At 37.9% G+C, this 20,484-nt stretch overlaps 1 protein-coding gene across 1 annotated transcript in view; it reads left to right on the top strand.

The window, feature by feature from the left end:
* The window catches only part of ENPP1 (ectonucleotide pyrophosphatase/phosphodiesterase 1), a 67,796-nt gene that overhangs the window by 30,499 nt on the left and 16,813 nt on the right, over positions 1-20,484 (top strand). Inside the window, exons 8-18 of the mRNA XM_072141517.1 lie at positions 1,002-1,121; positions 2,201-2,310; positions 3,349-3,414; positions 4,217-4,289; positions 6,355-6,463; positions 8,427-8,558; positions 9,891-9,922; positions 12,349-12,476; positions 14,564-14,633; positions 19,323-19,410; positions 19,495-19,667. Of these exons, the coding sequence (XP_071997618.1) occupies positions 1,002-1,121; positions 2,201-2,310; positions 3,349-3,414; positions 4,217-4,289; positions 6,355-6,463; positions 8,427-8,558; positions 9,891-9,922; positions 12,349-12,476; positions 14,564-14,633; positions 19,323-19,410; positions 19,495-19,667 (1,101 nt within the window). The remainder of the gene's footprint in view (positions 1-1,001; positions 1,122-2,200; positions 2,311-3,348; positions 3,415-4,216; positions 4,290-6,354; positions 6,464-8,426; positions 8,559-9,890; positions 9,923-12,348; positions 12,477-14,563; positions 14,634-19,322; positions 19,411-19,494; positions 19,668-20,484) is intronic.

The raw sequence follows: 20,484 nt of genomic DNA, 5'->3' as shown, positions 1-20,484 counted from the left end.
ACAGCATGCAAAACAATTGAGTGTTTTAAGTAATGCATTACATTGAAAACCCTATTAAGAGATAGTAACCATAGTAACCCTTAAAGGGAATTTGGCTGTCATATTGGCAACACAATCGGGTTCCCTTGTGACAAAATCCGGGGTTAACTGATGATTATACTGTGAACACAATGGGGCTCATTTACCAAGGGTAGTACGCTGCACTTTCCATCTTTTGCATCTTTTTCTAGGTTTGCACGGCTTTGACAGGTATTTAAGAGGTGTCTGCACTGGGATTGTGTTGCGCGCACCTGTTTTTTGGCACAGCTGCGCTGGCTTCCATACGGCATAAATTGGGGGGCAGGCCATCGCACGATCCAACTGATTTGGACTGAGCACGGGATTTAACTTTCAAATTGTGTCGCAAGCCTAAGCACTTACATGCACCACCAAAAAAATAGACGGTGAACTCTCTCGTATCTGAGCGGGGAAGCGACACATGCACAATATTGGGAGCACGATCTTAGTGAATTGCAGCAGTGTGCATTGGAGTCGGACAATACACATACGGTGAACTCCGGGGACGGAGTAGGCAAATGTGCTTAAATGACTGAAAAAAATGCTAAATCACCATTTTGACACCCCTATAAAGTTTTCTAAAAATTTATCAAAAGAACATGCAGTTATCAAATTATTATGTTTGAAAACAAAAGCCTGTTCTTCAAATAATGACACCTTACACATGTGACAAAGGTCATCATAAAACAAAAAAGCCTGCACAGTGGCACAGTTGTGCAATTCCATTGCATTTGGATTTTTTTTAAGTTCAAAGTACGCTGCCCTGAATATTAAATGGTCCCAGTAGGAAGTACATCTTGGATATGTCCTCATATGACTCTGTAAATGGAAACCGCAAATATATTATTTTAATGCAGAAACTGAAAAGGGTGTAATCCAGAAGGAGTTAAGAGTGAGCACCTATGATCACATTGTATATCTAGATTATATTCTTTGAATTGCAGGGTCTCTACCCAGAATCACATGGGCTTGTGGACAACAAAATGTATGATCCTCAGAGGAATGCATTATTTACTTTAAGAAGTGCAGAGAAGTTTCATCCTTCATGGTACCAAGGAGAACCAGTATGTACACTTTATATATAAAAAAACCTGGTTATAGCTTAATACTTGAAATGCATTGGAAACATGTTTTCTTCTCTAAATGTTTACTCATTTGCTTTCGTATATTTCATTTTTGTAATTTGGATTATTTAACTAAATAATAATGTACCTTCACATATGTGCTTTCTTTGGTACCATAATTTATCTTAATAGCCACTTATGAATGTAGATTACACCACTATTAATGTATCTCCTGCTTGATAATAAATTTGCCACATATTTTGCCATTTATGTCTAAATTTAAAATGACAAAATTTCAAATGACAACTTCCGTCTGCTCTGTAATATATTCACTGCTCTGCTCGTCACTCCTCCCACATCCTCTCCTTGCACCGAGATGCTGGTGAGCAGTGAGCTGACATGTCATCAGGGGGAAACATTTTATTGGTGCAGGAACCCTAGTCTGATGCACACCCTGGTTTACAAAAGTGCTGTTGTTAATATATCAAATCAATATTATTGAGCAGATAGAAGTTGTCATTTGAAATTTTCCTCTGGGACTCCGATGCATCATCTGGCAGGGAGCTAGGTAAAGTTTCACATACTTTATTTTGAACACCATGTAACACATAATTTTAAAAAACAGATTTGGCATACACAGTACTTTTTCTTTAGCCCATATATCTTTAGAAAACCACATTAATCTATTTTTCCTTGTAAAACTTGTAGTATTAAATTGAAATATCAGCCTCTAAACTGAGATTGGCGGTGTCTTATCTTTGTGGTGATGGCTATCCGATTTTTCATCAATATGTTTAGCCCAGAAATTCGTTTAGGGTTTGCTTATTTTTTTGGACAATTTTTACATTTTTTTTTTTGTATATAGACCTATGCCCCTCTTCCACAAAGTTATTCCTCCTTTCTGTGAAGCTAGCCAAGCCTCTACCTAAAAAATAAGTAAAAGACATTGGGTCCTAAACTGAATGTGCCAAAAATCCTTAAACTTGCATTAGTTTTTTACAATTAATATTCTCAATGTAAAGTTACAACTACAACTGTAAATCTGTGCCCTAGCTCTAAATATTGTTATCTATTTTTAGGTATGGATAACCGCAATGAATCATGGGTTAAAGACTGCAACTTTCTTCTGGCCAGGATCGGATGTTAAGATTAATGGAACATATCCAAATTTTTATAAAGAATACAATGGGTAATTACAAGTTGTATTACGCCTTTAACAATGTTTTTCAGTGTAGGTCGCGGCCTTGAAATGGACCCAAATGAGACCCTTAGTAATTACATATTTCCTGGCATTGATAACAGACCAATAAGATTTACATGCCTGAAAGACATTAGGACGAATAACAGACAAGTGTGATTTTTTTTTTTTTTTTGTTTAAACTGACATGTAAGCAATATTTTTAATAGAACAGCATGAATAATGAATGTTGGGTTCAAAAAGTTAAGTACTAGGGTTAATAAAAGACACATGTCCATTATGTATAGACATGGGAAGCAAAAAGATAAGAATTTAAGGAATGGGAAAGGAATAACACTGTCTCCGGTCATTATGTGACTTTTGGTCTTCCTTTTCTGGAAACACTCCTGTATGAAGCTTTTTCCTGTATTATTGCATTTGTTTTTGAGCTGGTAGGTGGAGACCTGGATGACTACTCTGCTGCATAAATATGTAATTGCGACACCTCTCTTCACTTCTGTCCATCTTACTCAGAGACAGAGTTTAGCATGAACTTCAAAGAAAAAGTAGATTTATCAGGAGATGTGGGGGCATTGGAATGAGCCAAGTACGTGGAGGCAGTTTCATGAAATAAGATATGCTACAAAGTTTATTATATTTGCTAGCCCAGTTGAGTTATGCAAATCAAAACCTCAGTGTTCTGTGAGTGATGTTGCACTATATACCCTAGGTAAATCATTAAGGTATTTGCAAATGTTCCAGACTGCGACAAATAGCGTTTTTTTTTTTTTTTTAATGCAAGTATTAAATTTTATTGTATTTTATGTGGATTCATATGCAGTTAAAAATGGATCCCTCTGGGTAGTCTCGTCCAGTAGATTATTTCGTTTAATCTTGAATCTTTTTGTCAAGATAAAGGAGGTAAAAACAAACATTGAAAGGACTGTATGGGTGATGCTAGGCACCTTTCTTGACTTGTACATGCACCAAAAAAATACTTTCGTACAATTTTTGATGTATAGATTGAATATAGTAAATTTCTCTATTTAGATCAGTACCTTTTGAAACTAGAGTCATGTCTGTTCTCAAATGGCTGCGCCTTCCTGAAGATGTAAGGTAAGGGATTTTTTCAGATAATGGTGCACTTTAAAATTATACTATACCTTGTGAGCCCTGACAGCCAGGGGTCCTCATTCTACCAGTTTCCTGATTTACTGTAGTTTTTGTATTTGTACCTGCATTTGTTCTTGTCTTAATGTAATGTAAGTGAATCCCTTACAGATTGTACAGTACCATGTAAATAATGGTGCTCTATTAAAAAAAAAAAAATCATACCCTGGTAGACCACTTCCTTATTCCAGGTCTATTAGCAGGAAAAATATATCCTGCTCTGTAAATGTTTGATGCTGTTTAAAGAACCTGCAGTTTTGCAGGAGCAGGTCCTCATATGTGTAACATATTGTGCATCAAAGATTTATGCCAAAAAAATCTTACAACTCTTGAGCAAATTAAGATGTCTTATCTTTTCCCTGGGAACGGTGCCGTACGTGTGCATCAGCGTACCGCTCTATGTGCCCGTTGCTGGCCCATGTGGGCGTATATATACAGAGGCCGTATATATGTTTCCAAATGGTCGTGTAAATGTAACCCAAGATAAATAGGCCGAGGTGTCCTGCAAAAAATGTGAAATTTCACACTTCTCATAAGAACTTCAAAATTGTTATACTATACTGGTAAACACCTGTATTTCCCTAAAGATGGTCATGAGAAAATTATAAAATGATTCCAGGGAGCATCATGGCCACACTTTCTTTTTATTTTATAGTTATATGCAGTTTAATCCTTCTTTTTTAGAATATTGTTGTTTTATTCAAAATAATTGACAAGTGTGTGTCGCTCTTGGCACTGTTTGATTTAGACCACACTTTTACACTCTGTATTTAGAAGAACCAGATTCATCGGGACACAGGCATGGTCCAGTCAGTAGTGCGGTAAGAAATATGCAATTTATTTGTACGGTATATCTCCTATATGTGAGTGAGAGGGCTAATGAGTCTAATCAGGGGTTTATTTATTCCATATTGCAAGGTTTAAGTCCAGCTCTAACCTATGTTACAAAAGGGAAGATCCCCTCTATACTATATAATGGTAATCAAGGTTAGAATTGTATGTGGTGGATTAGTGAAGGCTCTTTAGTGATCATACAGTAATATATGGAAAACCCTGTAAACCTGGTCCATAAAGTCCCACCTACTAACTTTTCCTATAGTGATGCAGTTAAAAAGAAGAGAAAACCCTGTAATCTGGATGTCAATTTAAGATTGAGGACCCTGTCATGCCCCATTCCCAGCACCTGAGCAAAGTTCCTAGATGGTCCAGTCTTCCTTTACAAAGAGACTCATTCACCCTGTGTTTGACCCTTGGTTTATTCCCTGACTATGTTTCTGATGTGTTATCCTCTATGTAACACATTGGCTTTTTTACTGACTTTTGCCCTCAAGCTACCTGTGTCAATCCAGTGTCTGTTTCCTGACATGGCTTGGACACTGCATGTTCTGACCTTGTACTTACCATTGTCGCTGCCACCCACACCGGGACCACAACAGTGGTTAGTGTCCTTGAAATCATCTCACAATAAGCATCACATCTCTATATGAGGGGGGAGTGAAAGGATGAAAACATGAGGGTTACAATGTATCCCACTGTGTCCAGGTCTCTGCTACTCCCCTTGGAACCAGGAGGAAGAGTGAACATTGACAGGAGCCAGTGATTTGCTGCTGCCAATGTCCAGGATGTTTTCCTAGTAATGTAACTGGACGTATATGGTCAGTTAAATCACTGGGGACCTCCCAGAGCATACATTCAATAGAGGTCAGGGATGGATACAATACACTGGCTTTATTGTCTCCGCATAGTCATACATCCATTCTTTTCTCCTGGATGAAATATATTGTCTAGACAAAGGCATAGCTCTGAAAACCTCTGTCTGCTAGTATAAGTTGCAGAAAAATAGCAGAAATAGATGGATCAAAACAAAACAGTGCTCTTATGATGATATTGTACCGCTAGGATGTGATTCTATAATTATATCATTATATGCTCACCTGGTCTGGTTGTGTACAGCTTAGGCCCAACTCTCATTTTAGTGTGTAGGTTGAGGATATAGGGTGCAGCCGATGTCTTGTGATCTCCAGACTCGAGGTGCTGGGCCGGCTGGAGTTTGGAAAATGCCAGGAAAAAGTAGGGGACAGGAGGTGCACACCTAACTCACTTTTGCTGTTTCGGACAGGCTTTTCACAAGACTCAGAGACTGATAATTTTCACTTGAAAAAGGGGATTTGTGTTCCCCAAACATAAGCACGAGTTGTGAAAACCTTTAAATAATTTTATCTCCAAATCTTGCTGCTAAAGTGAGATTGGTGTGCGCCTCCTGTCCCCCACTTTGGTGTGGTGGCTTCAGCCTCATGAACTACTGCAAAGAATAACCAGGGACAGTATACTATTCTGATTAGTGGCCAGAGTATGAACTGCAGTTCATAGGAAAAAAGATCAATAATTAAATTCCAGTATGCCTTGGAAATATTCCTGTTGCTTGTTTAGTATTTCATGTTCATAGTATCATAGTTTTTACGGTTGAAAAAACACATATCTATCAAGCTAAACCTAGGAAGGGATTTGACGAGGAAGTGATTTAGGGGAAACAATCCTACATAACATAACCTTCAATGGTATTTAGATGTAATAAGGCATCTAGACCCTTTTTGAATCTCTCAGCCTTCCCTACTGTGACTAGCGCCTGAGGCAGGCTATTCCACAGATTGACAGTTCTCTTAGTAAATGAACACGTCTCCTCTGCTGCTGTATTCTCCAGACAGAGACAGTTCCCCCTTGTCTCTTGATTTGATTTAACTTGGACAAACATTCCACCATATTTTCATAAAGCAATGTATTACCATATGTTCTACTACAGAAACTTGTAATTGTGTTGTAATGTACATTTCATGCCATTCTTGCTACTATTCTTTCTTTTTTTTTTTATTTTGCATGTCTATACAGGTGATAACAGCCTTAATGAAAGTAGATCAACTTGTAGGATTGCTGATGGATGGACTTAAACAAATGAATTTAGACAAATGTGTTGATATTTTGCTACTGTCTGACCATGGTAAGAAAATGTCAAGAAAACTGTAATTCTTAATTTTTCAGAATGCAATGTTAGGTCTAGTGCTCATCTCTCCCTTCTCCAACAGGCTGTTTGAAAGCACACATTAGTGTGCATTTAGTCTTACTTGGGACAGACTGTCTTATAGTGTACTTGAGGGCTGCACTCACAATTCTGATTTGTAATGTGCAACCCTTTTTATAGTTTGTCAGGCTCCAGATCTTCAACCTGAACATATCTGCAATTGTACTTGATGAAGTCTAAGTACCCAATATAGTAGTATTACATTTCTAAGATTAGTCCAACAATGGCTTAGACTGCTTCTCCCATTAAAAAAACCAGGCATGCTCAGCAAACTTTCATATGCATGAAGGAGTTGGGAGAAGTGACTGTTGACCAAATATAAAGTATGTCTATTTATATACCTTAAAGAGGATTTCAGGCGAAGAATAGGAATGGATCCTCCATTATGAGATTAGTGAGGATCCAAAACCCTGCACCCCTACGGATCATTTTGTTCTCAGATAGAATGGAACATGAACTGAACAGCTGCTCTTAGTGTAGTGGCTGCAGAGGTCGCATTAACTTTTTCATGGCAAAGTAAAAATACTCCTCTTGGCATATAGAAACACTATACACTATGACACTATAGAAACGTATATGTTATTGTCCCCAGGCTTGTCCCCGTATGCTAGTGCTGCGCTTGTAAATACATTACTAGTGGTATGTGTGACCGCACCCTTATGGATCACATGTTTTAGCTGAATCACGTATGTGATCACACAAAGCCCCTCACCATTCCACTTGACCTGAGTTTAACACAATTCAACTGGAATGCGTAAAAGCAGTCTAAATTGTATTCCCTTTACTCTGTAACCATATAACTGATAGTGATGCTATAGTAAACATAGGCAGGCAGGCTATCCTTGTCAGCTAATGGCTCTCATTTTTTCTATATATATATTTTTTTTTTAACCTAGTTCTGACGAATTTCTTGTGGAGGAGGGTAGCATGTGTTGCTCGTGTCAGTGTGGCACATCTACTAAAAACAGTACAGTCTGTACTATGTGCAGTTGCCTGTGTAGTGTGCAGAAGGGGGACCGGGTACAGGATTTTTGGTGCACGTTCTTCATGAATCTAGTGCCCCTTCACTCCCTTGACGTAGGGCACCACTTTTTTTTGGTGCACCTTTAACATGGGGGTGCAACACATTTCTGTCAGACTTTGCATTATAAATTTGGCGCACCGTTTAGTACAGAAATTTGTGTTGTGTTGAAGAGTAGTGCAGCCATGCCACAAAACGGTAGCGTACAACACTAATGTGGCGCAGACACTTCTTAAATACCTGTGCCAACAGTTTGCACCTAATAGAACATGCAAAGTCAGACAGAAAACTGGCGCATTTCCCTTAGTAAATCTGCCCCAGTATATTTACACAAACGCACAGATTTGTATCAAATATGCTTACACATATATGAAGTGACATGTACAAAATACATACATAAGATATTTGGACGTGTGTTCTCATTGTTGTACCTGTCATACATGTCAGTCACATGTAAGATGACATGATAGATAGATTACAGGACACAGGGCTCTTTGTTATTGGTCTTGTGGACACTGCATCATGTACAGAGCAATGCCCGCGCGCTGCAATCCCAGTGATACTTTCCCCCAAGTTCACAGTGGGCGCCAGACTGCTTATCCAGAACTTTACAGGAGATATTTACCAATTTTGATGTGTGGGGTATGGACCATCAACCTGATATTAACCTATTCTATGGAAATGTTGTCAATTTTATTAGCCCAGGCAACCCCCTTCACTCGTGACTGTTCAGGTCTGAACCAGAATTATCAGATAAATGGTTTATAACAGGAATTTAATTGTTCTCTCAGATTATGTTGGGTTATTTAAATGCGGTTATTGACTTTACTTATAAAACTGTACATTCTCTGCATTCATCAGGCATGGAGGAAGCACGGTGTGAAAATATTGCTTATCTAACATCTTACATAAACTCCTCCAATGACTACATGGTGGTATATGGACCAGCAGCACGTGTCAGACCAGTGCAGTTACCAGATGAGTATTTCTCTTGTATGTTCTTCTCCGTTTTTTTTTCTTACATGCTGTTTGCCGTATTGATAAACTCGTCAGCAGGGGTTTAAAAAGATAGTGATGACCTGTAATTCTGAGTTTGTGTTTAATTGGCTAGATATTTTTGCAATACAGTCAGTACATTAATGTACAAGTTAAATTCCTGACTGTATTTTCACATAAAAATATAAATGAACCCTTTGGAACACCCTAAAAGGGAGCTTTGTCGTTCTTTTAGTTGATAAAACGGCCTATCTCTGCACTATTTAGAAGCCATGCCCATTTTAGTGCACAACTTGGAAAAGTAATCTACTTATTTATTTTTGTTCAGGAATCTGTTTAATGGGAAGTACGCCATTCTGTCTGGTGCACGGGACAACTAGAAAGTGTCATATATACATTAATAAAGTAAATAAGTAAATATCTAAAATTAAAAAATACACACACTTGTGTTGTTTTTTGCTTCTTTTATTGAGAACATTAAAGAAAAATCCACAATGCTGGTGGAAAAAGAACCCCGAAGTGTAATAACCTGTAATTTAAAGGGGTATTCCAGGAATAAGCATAATTCATATACAAATGGGTACTCAAAATATAAGCTAATGTGTAATTAGTTGTTGTTCAAAATTTTCCTTCCCCTTAGCAGAAAATGCTGATGACGTACACTGTAATGAAGAATTAAAATGCTACTGGCCCTTTCATCAGTCCGTTAATTTCCTCTGCGCGGTCCGTTCCAGAGCAGACACAGGACAGAAGATGGCCACTAGTCACATGTCCACATCACATGTCCTGCACCTGCCTGGGCAGGTCATGTGATCACCACTACTCGATCCAGTATGGCGGTGGTTGTGGTGATGTGCAGGGATGGCAGTTACATTGGTAACAGAGCAGGACAATCTGTTACATCATCACTGGGAGGAGGAGGGAGGAGGAGTTACTGAGAACTAAAGGATCATGGAACTTGTAGTTTCCAGTGGCGGCCAGTGGCATGATAACTCCACCTACTTTAGAGAGGCCGTACATTCTGTAAATCATAAAATCTATTTAAGCTCCGTTTTGTTACTAATGACGTTGAGTATTGTTGTACTCCTTTATATTTTATATAATTTTTTTTTATATATATATTTATTTTGACATAGAGTCCCTATCTTGTATGTAACCCGGGGACGGACTTCTATATATAGCAGTGACTGTATGGTAAATCAATTTTTTTTGTCAATACAGAAAAGACAGAATATTTAGTGTGTAGTTTACTTGCAGTATAATATTGAATACTGTACACTTGTATGCCTCCATTTGACTTTTTATAACCTCACAGAATTTCTTTTTCAGTTGACTATGCGGGGCTTGCCAAAAACCTATCGGTAAGTAAATATTTCTTCAACTGTATAGTATACCTTTTGTATTATTGTGTAGATTAGAATAATATTTTTATTTTTAACAGATATAACATACACATATTACTACACATTAAATGTTATTTATACAGTACATGTTGGAAAAATAAACCTACAGATGGTTGAATGATGGTTGTACTGTATGTTATCAACGATCATTGGAAAAAGAGTTGATTGGTCCAATTGCATATTTCCTGACAGCATCCTTTGTGGCATGTGCCTGGCATATGAAACATACCAGGCTTCTGCTTTTAACCCACAGGCTCTGCTTCTGTGCCCATGCAAACACCACAATGGTATAATACAGGGGTCGGGAACCTATGGCTCGCGAGCCAGATGTGGCTCTTTTGATGGCCGCATCTGGCTCACAGCCAGGGCTCCTATCCAGGGGCATAACTAGAGCCATAGCAGCTACATTGCCTGTCAAGAACAGGGGCCTGTATTTGGCTTGTGTCCCTGGCCCCTGTTGTTCCCTCGGCTGTTGTTATGCCCCTGAATGTAATCGGCAGCGCAGGGGTACGTGGGCTTAATTCAGGGCACCTCCCTCCTTGTAGCAGCCTCCTCTGCTTGCAGCCAATCCTGGTGCTGGATGTCAACAGCGTGGGAGATTCATACAGAAGAGAGAGCTTCATACTCGAGAGAAGGTCTGCAGCAGCTTGCGCGTGTATTGGGGGGGTTCTGCAGCGGTTGGCGCATGCTTTCTGCAGGTTCTGCAGCTCCTGTTCTTGCTTATCATTGGCTGTAGTAAATTGAAGCTACCAGTTTCCTTATTTAAGACCAACCCTTTAAAAGGGACACAGATAGAACAATGGCTCCAGCAGATATTAGTACTGCAAGGAGAGTTCCTCCCAGCTGAACTAAACCCCCACTGGACCAAAACAATCGTAATTCCCTGTAAAATAAAAAATAGATCATTTACATTGGAGCTTGCCATGCAGGACAACTCGCCCAGCACTCTGGCCTCTTCCTTCTTCTGCGCATGCCTGAAAGCTGCATCTCTCATCATCATCAAGTAGGAAGAAGCCAGATCCAGTCATGCACATTAAAAAGAAGCCAGAATGCTGGACAAGATGTCATACATTGCATACTCGAATGTAAAGTATCTATATTTTATTTTAAATGGAATTACTATTGTTTTGGTCCAGTGGTGGCTTAGTACAGCAAGGAGTGTTCCTTTCTGCTGTACTAATGCTGGAGCAATTGTTCTATCTGTGTCCCTTTAAACATATTGTACGGCTCTCGCAGAATTATATTTTACAATACGTTATGTGGCGCTTGTGGCTCTCTCAGCCAAAAAGGTTTCTGACCCCTGGTTTAATACATTCTGTTAAGCTAAAGCAGCCCTCACCACAACATACTATACAGTCCATTTGCATGAAGAGGTTAAGGAGGATATAGATATTAAGACTCATTTAAAAGAAAACCTTTTACCCCACTTAACCCTCAGAAAGGGTATGATATATCCTCCATAGCTGCCTGTTTTATGTGAAACCTTACCTATTTACTTGTAAATATAAATCTCTTCCAAAGTCATTGGGAAATGAGCAGAAAACTGTCATTTCTTTTTTGTCAGATATAAGTCTCAAAGGCTGGATGGAGAGTGTCACTTTAGAAGCCTATATTTTTGGTTCTATAGCAGCTGGAGCCATGGTATCAGATTAGAAAAAATATATCTTTCAAACTGCATTACACTAGTGGTTCTGTGATTTGTCATATAAACATGACATGATGTATTAACCAGCGCAATATCTTAAACCACACGTTAACCCTAATCTTTAAGTGCCGATCGATGTCCTGTGGGATGTCATCGGAGGGTGATGATTGGTTGAAGTGTCAGAAGTGAGCTTGCTAAAGGTAAATAAAGATTTTTAGTTTTACAATATGATAAAAATCATATAAAAAAATCTCATCACTCCCCTTTCCCTAGAACACATAAAAATAAATAAACATGTTAGGCAATCACACTTCCCAAAATGTCTGATCAAAATATAAAAAAGATTATTTCCTGTAACAGCGTTTAGTCATTTTGCCTCCCATTACCGTATATATACTCGAGTATAAGCCAACCCAAGTATAAGATGAGGCCCCTAATTTTACCACAAAAATCTGGTAAAACCTGTATATTTTTTACTCGTTTGGGTTTTCAGCACATTTTTTTGTGCTGACAAACTAGGCTTATCCTTGAGTATTTATGGTAATAATTTCATAAAGTTGATCAAAATGTACATTTTGTGATGCAGATGACAAGCCCTGATATGGCTCTGTACCTTGAAATATCAAAAGCTTGTGGAAGGAGGGGAATAAAAAACCCAAAATGCTAAATCCTAAGGAGCCCAAGGAGTTAATTTGTATGCTGTTGTTTGTATGCTGTTGTTTTTGCATCTTTTCCTTAGTGTCGAAAACCTGATCAGCATTTCAAGCCATTTCTGAAGCAACACTTACCAAAACGTTTCCATTTTGCCAAAAATGATAGAATAGAATCACTTCATTTTTACAGTGATCCAAAATGGCAAGTTGTAAAGTAAGTGCTAAATTGTATCTGAAAATAATGTTCCCCACTCAAAATATGAAAATATGCTACTGAGTTTCCACCAGTGAGCTAAGAATTAATGTTACAAATTGAATGTTTTGAAGTGGTCAATCTTCCTATTTGTAGCTGTAGTTCCTACTTATTTACCCATTTTCTCATTACTCATGAAGGGTAGAAATTGCTAATCCACACCTGAAAGTGTCATGTACACATAGATGGGACCTGTGGCAGAATTTAGTGACAACTCCTATAGTAAGATGATAAGTGGAGGAAACCCGGATAAGGGTTTGGAGAACTTTATTAACAATTTAGAGAAAATTCTCTTCCCCATTATCACTAGTAATTGAACTATTGATTGAAAACCCCAAACTTATAGCTTCCGGGACCACTAGAGTACTGGCAGTCCTGCGTTAGGTACAAGATAGGTTCTTTTGATCTGTTCTTAATTTGAATATTTATGCAAGTCGAAACAGTATATTTTATAATTGTAGCTCCAGGCAAAAAAAAAATTGCAACAGTGAGGATTGGATTTTCAAAGTTTTGTGCTGTCATGGGAACAAGGATTATCAAAAAAACTTCATTACAGACCCCTTACAGCTGATCATTGCAGCCTGGAAGTAAAGTAAAGCTTCCAGAGAGCTTTACGAGAGGTCTGTCTTTAACTAGGGGTCGTCTATAAGTTGGGTGTCCTTAAGTAGGGGACCGCCTGTACATGTTAATCTTCCCAGGTACCAATAAAGGTGGTGGTTGGGTACAGGAAGAGGCTTCAGTGGCTGCTGACTGAGTGGAGTGGTGCTTCTGCCTCTCACACCTCCCACTGCCCACAGTTCTAGTACAGCACCATTGTCGGGTACCTCCACACCTTCAGTCAACTCACATTCCTGCTTCATCCTCCTCCTGTACCTGAGACATATTCCCCCACCCAGTGATGGCCAGCTTTTCACCCTGATTTACAAGAGTTTGCCCATATTTCATTCTGCTGACTGGTGTCTAATGGCTTTTTGTTTATACCATGCTGAGGCTTAGCTATGGGTTCTGCATATGGGGGGCAAAACTCAGAGTGGTCCCCCAACACAGGTAAACCAATATTACCACATACAGTGACCATTTCATGGTGGATACTGGTTTCCACCTAGTGCTCAGTGCATCTTATTAATAGCAAAATTATAGAGAATAGGGACTTAGAGGTACCATCCGTGTGTTCATCCACATTCCCTGTGTCTTCCATCTGATAATCATGCCATCTGGGTCATGAAGAATTCTTATCCACCACACAAGAGGTCAGACAGTTATGAGATATGAAAAGAAAATTTCTTCAAATTATATCCTTCAACCTAACTCTGTTATTATTAGAACTGTGCTGTGCCCATATATACAGGATAGGAGTGGTAATAATGTGCTGTGCCCATATACACAAGATAGGAGTTGTAGTAGTGTGCTGTGCCCATATATACAGGATAGGAGTAGTAGTACTGTGCTGTGCCCATATATACAAGATAGAAGTAGTAGTACTGTGTTGTGCCCATATACACAAGATAGGAGTTGTAGTAGTGTGCTGTGCCCATATATACAGGATAGGAGTAGTAGTACTGTGCTGTGCCCATATATACAAGATAGAAGTAGTAGTACTGTGTTGTGCCCATATACACAAGATAGGAGTTGTAGTAGTGTGCTGTGTTCATTTATACATAGTAGGAATGGTAGTACTGTGCAATAGTCAAATGTAGGATCGGTGTATTAGTGATGTGTTTTGCTTAAAGTAGGAAAAGTGTTTCAAAAAAGACATACAGACATTAAACTTATACATGCCTTATAAATGAGCTCAGTCTCTCCCTATTTATACTGTGATGACCAAAAAGTACATTTAGAGGTCGTCACAGTTCCTGGAAGGTCAATAGTAATGCATGTGTGTCAGGAGCCAGCACCCATTTATTACCATAGAGACTAGAGCATATGTGCTTAGTGACCCATGGCCTAAAGACACATCCCTCTCTGCGCCCCTTGGTAGCTACGTCTCTGATTTTCTAAAAACATATTTTTGTAATGATCCTCACATTTAGTGTCTCCTCTGATTGTAGGTCACCTGAAGAGGTAAAAGTATGCAATGGAGGCTTTCATGGCTCTGACAACCGGTTCACAAATATGCAGGTAATCAAATCTATAAGATGATTTATAAAGAGTTTGGCTACATCAAGTTGGGAGTAGCAAAGCAATATTGTCTTTTAGGTGGCAACAGTCACCTAAAATTGAGGTGCACCCAGGTTTCTCCCTCAACCCCTTAGCGCTCTGTGCATAGGCTGACACTGCTAATACCCTGCAATACATCAGTATTGCAGAGTATTATCATGTTCATGTCCCATGGTGGAAATAGCAAAAAATGTTATTCAATAAAAAAATAAAGTAATCAATAAAAATGTTATTCAATAAAAATGCCCATAAGCCCCATAACATATAAAGAGACATATAACCCTGAAAAAAAGTCTAAATCATAACACAAACCCCACATATATAGTATCACCGCATCTGTAACAACCCATAGAATAAAAGTAAATAATTATTGAACCTGCATGATAAAAACTGTTAAAAACCCAACAAAAATTATGATTTTTACCTATACAATCGCACAAAAAATGTAATAAAAAGTGATCAAAAAAACATATGTACTCCAGATTGATGCTGTTGCAAAGAACAACATATCCCACAAAAAACAAGCCATCAACCAGCTCCATTGCCAAAAAATTAAAAATGTTATGCCACTTGGAAGACGGCAATACAAAAATGATAGATTTTTTTCCGCATTAGGGGTTTATTTGACAAATATAATAAAACGTAAGAAAAAATATTCATGTATGGTATCCCTGTAATGCTATAGAACCATAGAATTTTGATAACATGATTATTAGGCTATACTGTGAACACCAAAAAAAAAAGTAAAAAGTCCAGCACAGAATTGATGCTTTTCTACTGCTGTCTTCAAAAAAAAGTTCCCAAATTTTCAACAATAGGGGATAAAACCCCAAAATGGTAACAATGAAAAAAGCATCTCACCCCCTGAAAAAAAAATGTCACATGGCCCCATTAACGAAAAAGCTAAAATTTAATAGGCTACAAAAGGGGCCAATAGGAAAACTAAAATCCTGGCAGCTGCAGGGCGCTACTTCGCTAGTTTTATGTACGCCCATAAAACTACTAACGGCCACATGTGGGGTGTCTCTGTACTTGGGAGGAATTGCAGAACAAATTGTAAGATAGATTTCTTTTTTTATCTTTTGGATATGTGTAGATTTAAGGGCTAAACAAAGGCATAAATGACAAAATTTAACCATTCTAAATTTCACCTCCATTTTGATTTGATTACTATGAAGATCTTAAAGGGTTAAGAATCTTCCTAAAAGCTGTTTTTGATAGTTTGAGGGGTGCTGATTTGAAAATGGGTTGGTTATATAGGGGGTTTTGATGTTAAGTATGTAAAATTTTATTCAAAAAGGTATTTATCCCCAAAATAGTCAATTCTGAAATACTCGATTTGTAAGCCGTGTGACATAAATTATCCAGACATTTCAAAAAATATGAAAATGGAAAGTAGACATATGGGAAATGTTATTCACTATTTAGGTGGTAAATCTATCTGCCAACGCAATATTTTGAATTTACAAAAATTCATCATCATTTTTTTTTCTTTTTTGTTTTTTTTTTTGTAAATAAACCTAAAACTTATCAGCCAAAATTTACCATTAAAATGAAGTACAACATGTGGGGAAAAAACAATCTCAGAATCACTTTGATAAGAAACAGTGTTTTTTTTAATAATATCTAATTGAAGAAATGTTTATAAATGGCAGATTAATGAAATTGAATGTGAATGCCCAGAAGAGAATACCCCTTTTAAGGGGTTAAAGAGAAACACTGCTAGAATAAGTCGCAAGTAAAGCCTCTTTCACATGGTCCGTATTTGTTCAGTGTTTTGAAACAGAAACTAGAAGTGGGTCCAAATAACCAACTAGATGTAAATCTTTCCATTATACCTTCTCTTTGTGTAGGTTCCACCTTAGAATTTTGTATCAGTATTTGAAAGCCAACATTTAAGGGGTATTCCAGGAATAAGCATAATTAATACACAAATGGGTACTCAAAATATAAGCTAATATGTAATTAGTTGTTATTTAAAATTTTGCTTCCCTTAGCAGAAAATGCTGGTGACATAGACTGTAATGAAGAATTAAAATGTTACTGGCCCTTTAATCAGTCCGTTAATTTCCTCCGCGCAGTCCATTGCGGAGCAGACACAGAACACAAGATGGCCGCTTGTCACATGTCCACATCACATGTCCTGCACCTGCCTGGGCAGGTCATGTGATCACCTATACGTTTGGCTGTAGTCGGTTGGTTGAAGTGCATCCAGTATGGCCAGTGTTGTGCAGGGATGGCAGTTACACATCATTACTATGGTAACAGAGCAGCACAGTCTGTTACATCATCACTGGGAGTAGAGCATATTATAGGGAGGAGTTACTGAGAAGTAAAGGATCTTGGGACTTGTAGTTTTTAGTGGCGGCCATCTTGGCGATAACTCAACCTACTTTAGAGAGGCCATAAATTTTGTAAATCATAAAATCAAACTATTTAAGCTCCGTTTTGTGACTAATGACATTGAGTATTGTTGAACTCATTTATTTATAGCATCATGGGTTTTTGTGTCAGACGTTCATATTCCCAGAATACCCCTTTAGCCAAAAACTGACCATTTGAAAATGGCTAAAAGTGTAGCAAAGATGGGAATTTTGTGGAATAGCCAATCCCTGAGAGAGGAAAAAGTTAAAGCCACCTTAAGACCAATGTGACCAAAGTCTGGGGTCATTGATTCCTAACAGTGGAAATAATTTAGTTTATTCTTATGCTATTAAATCCGTTTTCTATAGCAAAGGAACTAAAGAACACAAACCACAAAAGGATGAGCGATGCTCAAGCACATTTAAAGGGGTATTGTCATTTTGGCAAATTAATATTGTTTGTATAATGAAAAATTATACAATTTTTCAATATAGTTTGTGTATCAATTCCTCACAGTTTTCTATATCTCTGCTTGCTTTTATTTTTTTAAGAAGCTTCTATGTTTACTTCCAGTGGACAGAAATCTGACCATGGTCACACAGGTTCCCGGCTCATTACCTTCACAGAGAGTAATCAGATCTGTGTGACCATGATCAGATTTCTGTCCACTGGAAGTAAACAATGAAGCTTTCTATGTAAAGACAGCAAGCAGAGATCTAGAAAACTGTGAGGCATTAATACAGAAAGTATATTGGAAAAATGTATAACTTTTTAATTATACAAACAATAAAATTTATTTACTGAAATGGGAACACCCCTTTAAGTCTGTTAGGATCGATCTTTACTCTAAACATAGGAAGGTCAAAACTGACCCAAATGATCAAAAGTGGCTACCAAATGTTTAATTTAACCAGGGCAAGGAGATTCATAAAAATACACCACATCTAGTATTGTGACATCACTGTGTGTATTATCTCTGTACCTTGACATCGCTGTATCTATTATCTCGGTGTGTATGCTACATAGTGTGACATCACTGTGTGTATCATTTAGGATAAGTACAATGATTATCCTTGTACTGTAACACCACTAGATACATTGTTCCTCTACTGTGACAGCACTGTGCACATTGTTCCTGTACTGTGACGGCACTGTGTGTATGATTTATGCTATGTACATTGATTATCTCTGTACTGTGACATCACTGTATCTATCTAGCCTTTTAGAAATTTGTGACTGAAACTGTCATTTTGTAGTGGGGGCACCATTCCAAATTTTGCTATGAGACCCTTTGATTACTAGATACACAGCTGCTACGTGGTAGTCACTTAGTGCTATACTCTAAGACATCTAGTTCTTATGTAGCTGTAATATTGCTCAATTTTACCTACATCAATAAGGGAAGATCAGAATTGATTCTATATATAGGAACTCTTTGACTATGTTTGTGTACTATGTATATAGCTTCTACGTATTGGATGCATTTAAACAGTGCCCCCAACGCCCTTTTCTACAATTATCTATTGTATGTATTAATTAACAAAGGGCATTGGGTTCATGTTGTGCTTGGTGACTTTTTGGTATACTGACCCAGATAATTTGTTTTATATGCCCTTGATTGCTTTTCCACAGTCAACTGGTCAGATTGTAAAACTGACATTGGCTATTTACACAGTTAAAACCATAAAAAAAGCAATAATGTTTTACGTTTTTGGCATATCACATGAAAAACAGAGACAGATTGCTTAGGTATATGACTGAGTGCAGTAACAATAGACGTGGTTATAAATTAATAATGGACACCTGTTTCCTAGCACTCGGGAGCACAGGTAGAAACCGTCCAGATAAGGAGAGCATTTATGGAGGAGCATTGCAGTTATATCAGTTTTCTGTCTTTTAATTGACAAATTTGTGATCTTTCCATAACATTTTTGTGGGATAAGCTAACCTACACCGCTGTTCACTGCTTCAGACATTTTACTTTAGATTTCTCGTGTGAATCCCAAAGTAGCAGGCAAATTTATAACATGCAGCTTTTCAGAAAGTTGGCAATTTGGCTTGGATGGATCCAATCCTGTTCTGTTTGAGATTTTTTTTTTTTTTGTACTGTTTTGTACTTAAAAATAAAATACCTAAATCCATTCCAAACATCATGTGCCAAAATTAAAGTACATTTATGAAACTGTGCAGAGTTCTTAATTCTCACCAAAAACCTGTAGTAAAATACCTGCCTAATGATAAATCTCCCCAATATTTTTCATATTCTTCTTCTAAATTTCACTGCAGGCTCTTTTCATTGGTTATGGGCCCAATTTAAAGCACGGCTTAGAAGTGCAGCCATTTGAGAACATAGAACTCTATAATCTGATGTGTGGTAAGTCATTTCATTGTATTATATAGTGGCGTTCGTGTATTGCCTTGTAAAATTGTACTACTTACATGTTTACATGTTTTGCAGATTTGTTAGACATAGAACCAGCACCTAATAATGGAACTCATGGAAGTCTTAACCATTTACTTAAGCATCCAGTTTATGATCCTACCTTACCAAAGGAATTATTTGAACCCTTCCAGTGCTCTGTTATCCATGGAGCCAGGGTGAAAGGTCTTGGCTGCTCATGTGACTCGCTAGTAAGTACATCAGATCAGTTTTGTTAACTCACAGGAGCAGGGGCATAACTAGGAGAGGCTGGGCCCCATAGCAGACTTCTGAATGGGCTCCCCCCCCCCCTACGCCCAGAAAATATACATATTTGTATATTCAAACATTTATACACTCTTACACACATATTTATACACTCATGCCCACACATTTATGCACTGAATATATATACTGACCACATGGGGGGGGGGGGGGGTGAGTACATGGCTGGAATTACATATGAGAGATCCCTTGTCCTGTATTTCTGCTGTCCCCTCACTCTGAACGATATTTGAATCTGAGCTGCCGATTCCATACTGTGTACTGTGGAAGATGCTGTAGAATGTGCAGCATAATTTGTATATTATGGTGCACATCCTCCATTCTTTTGTGTGTCAGGTTGGATTCCAGGGCCTCCTGACACTGAGTGCCCCATAGCAGCTGCTATCGCTGTAGTAAAGCCCCTGCAAGGAATCATATGCTTTATAAAACCGAAAATAAAACATCCTATATAAGGAGTGACTCTTCATACTTCTTCTAGCATGAAGTACAGCACAGCTTCAACAAGTAGCACTGAACAATGTCTTAATTTATACATGGGCATTACTCTGTAAGTGGAACCTACCAGCTCTGGTAATATGCTTACTATTTTAAAATAAATAAATGGCATTTTAGAACATTGTATTTTATTGTAGATTATTATATCCTGTTTAACTGATTTAGTTGTTCACAAAAGGAAATGGGGAGCAAACTGTAAAAATCCCAAACCAATATATTTATGCGACCCATAAAATAAACACTTATAAG

Source organism: Engystomops pustulosus, chromosome 3 (assembly GCF_040894005.1).
Source record: "Engystomops pustulosus chromosome 3, aEngPut4.maternal, whole genome shotgun sequence".
Taxonomy (NCBI): Eukaryota; Metazoa; Chordata; class Amphibia; order Anura; family Leptodactylidae; genus Engystomops; species Engystomops pustulosus.
The sequence above is the reverse complement of the archived record's forward strand: the minus strand, read 5'-3'. Positions and strand labels throughout refer to the sequence as shown.